Source organism: Cynoglossus semilaevis, chromosome 17, assembly GCF_000523025.1.
Source record: "Cynoglossus semilaevis isolate Cse_v1.0 chromosome 17, Cse_v1.0, whole genome shotgun sequence".
Classification (NCBI taxonomy): Eukaryota; Metazoa; Chordata; class Actinopteri; order Pleuronectiformes; family Cynoglossidae; genus Cynoglossus; species Cynoglossus semilaevis.
In genome coordinates this window covers 15,470,410-15,472,389 of record NC_024323.1, presented here as the reverse complement: position 1 = coordinate 15,472,389, position 1,980 = coordinate 15,470,410, and the positions used below count along the sequence as shown (strand labels likewise).

General features: G+C 42.3%; 1 protein-coding gene across 1 annotated transcript in view; it reads left to right on the top strand.

The window, feature by feature from the left end:
- The window catches only part of bptf (bromodomain PHD finger transcription factor), a 23,310-nt gene that overhangs the window by 19,665 nt on the left and 1,665 nt on the right, over nt 1–1,980 (top strand). The window contains exons 32-33 of the mRNA XM_025064484.1: nt 1–8; nt 94–280. The exon at nt 1–8 is cut by the window's left edge and continues 71 nt beyond it. Coding sequence (XP_024920252.1) covers nt 1–8; nt 94–280 — 195 coding nt within the window. The remainder of the gene's footprint in view (nt 9–93; nt 281–1,980) is intronic.

The window sequence follows — 1,980 nt, the reverse complement described above, 5'->3', positions numbered from 1 at the left end:
GCCAATGGGTAAGAGGCAGCATTAGCAATAGCCTAACCCTAACTGTCTTAGTCAGGACACACTGATGTTTGACGCTCCTCTCATCCCTTGTAGACTTCTCCACAATGGAAACGCGATTGCAAAAGCGACATTACCACAAGCTCACAGAGTTCGTGGCCGATGTGACCAAAATCTTCGACAACTGCCGATACTACAACCCCAACGACACGCCCTTCTTTCAGTGTGCTGAGGTGCTGGAAGCTTTCTTTGTACAGAAGCTCAAAGGATTCAAAGCGAGCAGGTGAGAGTGGGAGAGCCAAACTACACACCCTGAAAAAAAATAACACACACACACACACCTGGAGGATTTTTCTCTTCTCTGTTCTTAATAGTTTGTCCTCTGACCTCTTTGACCCTGGTGTTCGTTTCATCTTTTCTTTTCCTGCTTTTCCTCATGATCCTGTTAATGGTTTGAACTTGTTTTTCTAGCATATCTGCAGTGACGGTTTTTGGTGGGAGAAGGCGCTCTTCTTTTAGATTAGTACTTCAGCACATTATAACTGTGGTCAGACCAACATCTCAATAAAGTCCTGACTATAAACTGAACTGCAGTACCAGGTGCAGTACCACTTGCCTCATTTCATTGGCCACTTCGGTACAGCAGAAAATTAAGCCTTTCACAGGTTTCACAGCAAATAATTACAGTTACGATTAATCACGATTAATCACGACTACATTCATAAATATGACCAAAAACAGCTTCTCCTGTTCTGACCTCGGTCAGGCTGCGCTGACCCAAGCCAAGCCACTGACCTGAGGTTGAACCTCCATAAATGCATGATGACTTGATGATGGGATGTTAAGATCCAGGAGATTCAGTGAAACCCTTTCCTACAGAGTGTAAAATAACACAAGGATTGACTTTGTATTAGAGCAATGAGAGGTGGAATTATTGGATATAATCAAAGTAAAAATCCACTCTGTAGACTTGTCCAAATTACATGATTAAATCATATTATCATTAGACTTCTGCCATTTTGTCTTTTCCCTGCAATGCCTGTGTTTCCCCAATAGATGATGCGTTTGAGAGGTGAGGTGTACAGTATTACTCTGGACTTCAGTGTTTCACTTTGTTTGGACTTGCAACCATGCAGTAAAAACGAGTGGTCAAAGAAAAGACAAGTGGACAGTGAGTGGCGAGTATCTAATAAGGAGTGGACGACAAAGTACGTCGGTTTTCACTGCAGTCCGACCAACGACTGTACGTCCGATACGCCAAGAAACTCTTGCGGTAGAAGAATACAGCGTCACTCAAAGGCTAAAAGTATTCTTGTGTGGATATTCTTATTATTGTTGTCCTAGCCCCGCCCACTGTCACACTTCAGAGCCCAATGTGGCCTGTGAGTCAAAGGTTTGGCCACCCCTGGATTAGATTTAACTTTATTGAAGGCAGTGACCATGGTCCTGGTCAGACATTGTTTGGTACATGGATGCTCGTCTCCTCCACGTCTGGACCTCAGTGCATGTGTGACTGCAGAAAACACTAACAAACGTTAGCGCCATCTGTGTCCTGTGTCATCCTGGATTTGTGTCTGTTCTTTTTGCTGCATGTCTTTTTGATTTATGCCATCCCATTCTCTTCTTTCTTGCAGATTGTCAGATTCTTAAGTGGCCCAGTTCAGTTGGATTCTGGACTGGAATATTGGCTTTCTCATAATAATGTCTTGCAAAGTCAGAAACTGTCCATTATTAACAGTAGCACGAGGACGCGCACACACATACATTTCCCATCATCCTTTTGTCATGGTAACAGAATGGCAGCCATGTTGACAGATGTAATGTCATGTTATGGAGGGAAATGCTCTCTTCTAATCACAGCACTGTTTTTTAACAATCTGTCATCAGCTGAGATGATAAAACATTTTTAATGCAGTTTTGTTCTTACTTTTTATTTATATTCTTGACATCTCTATGTTGAATATGATTTGTTGACCATAACAT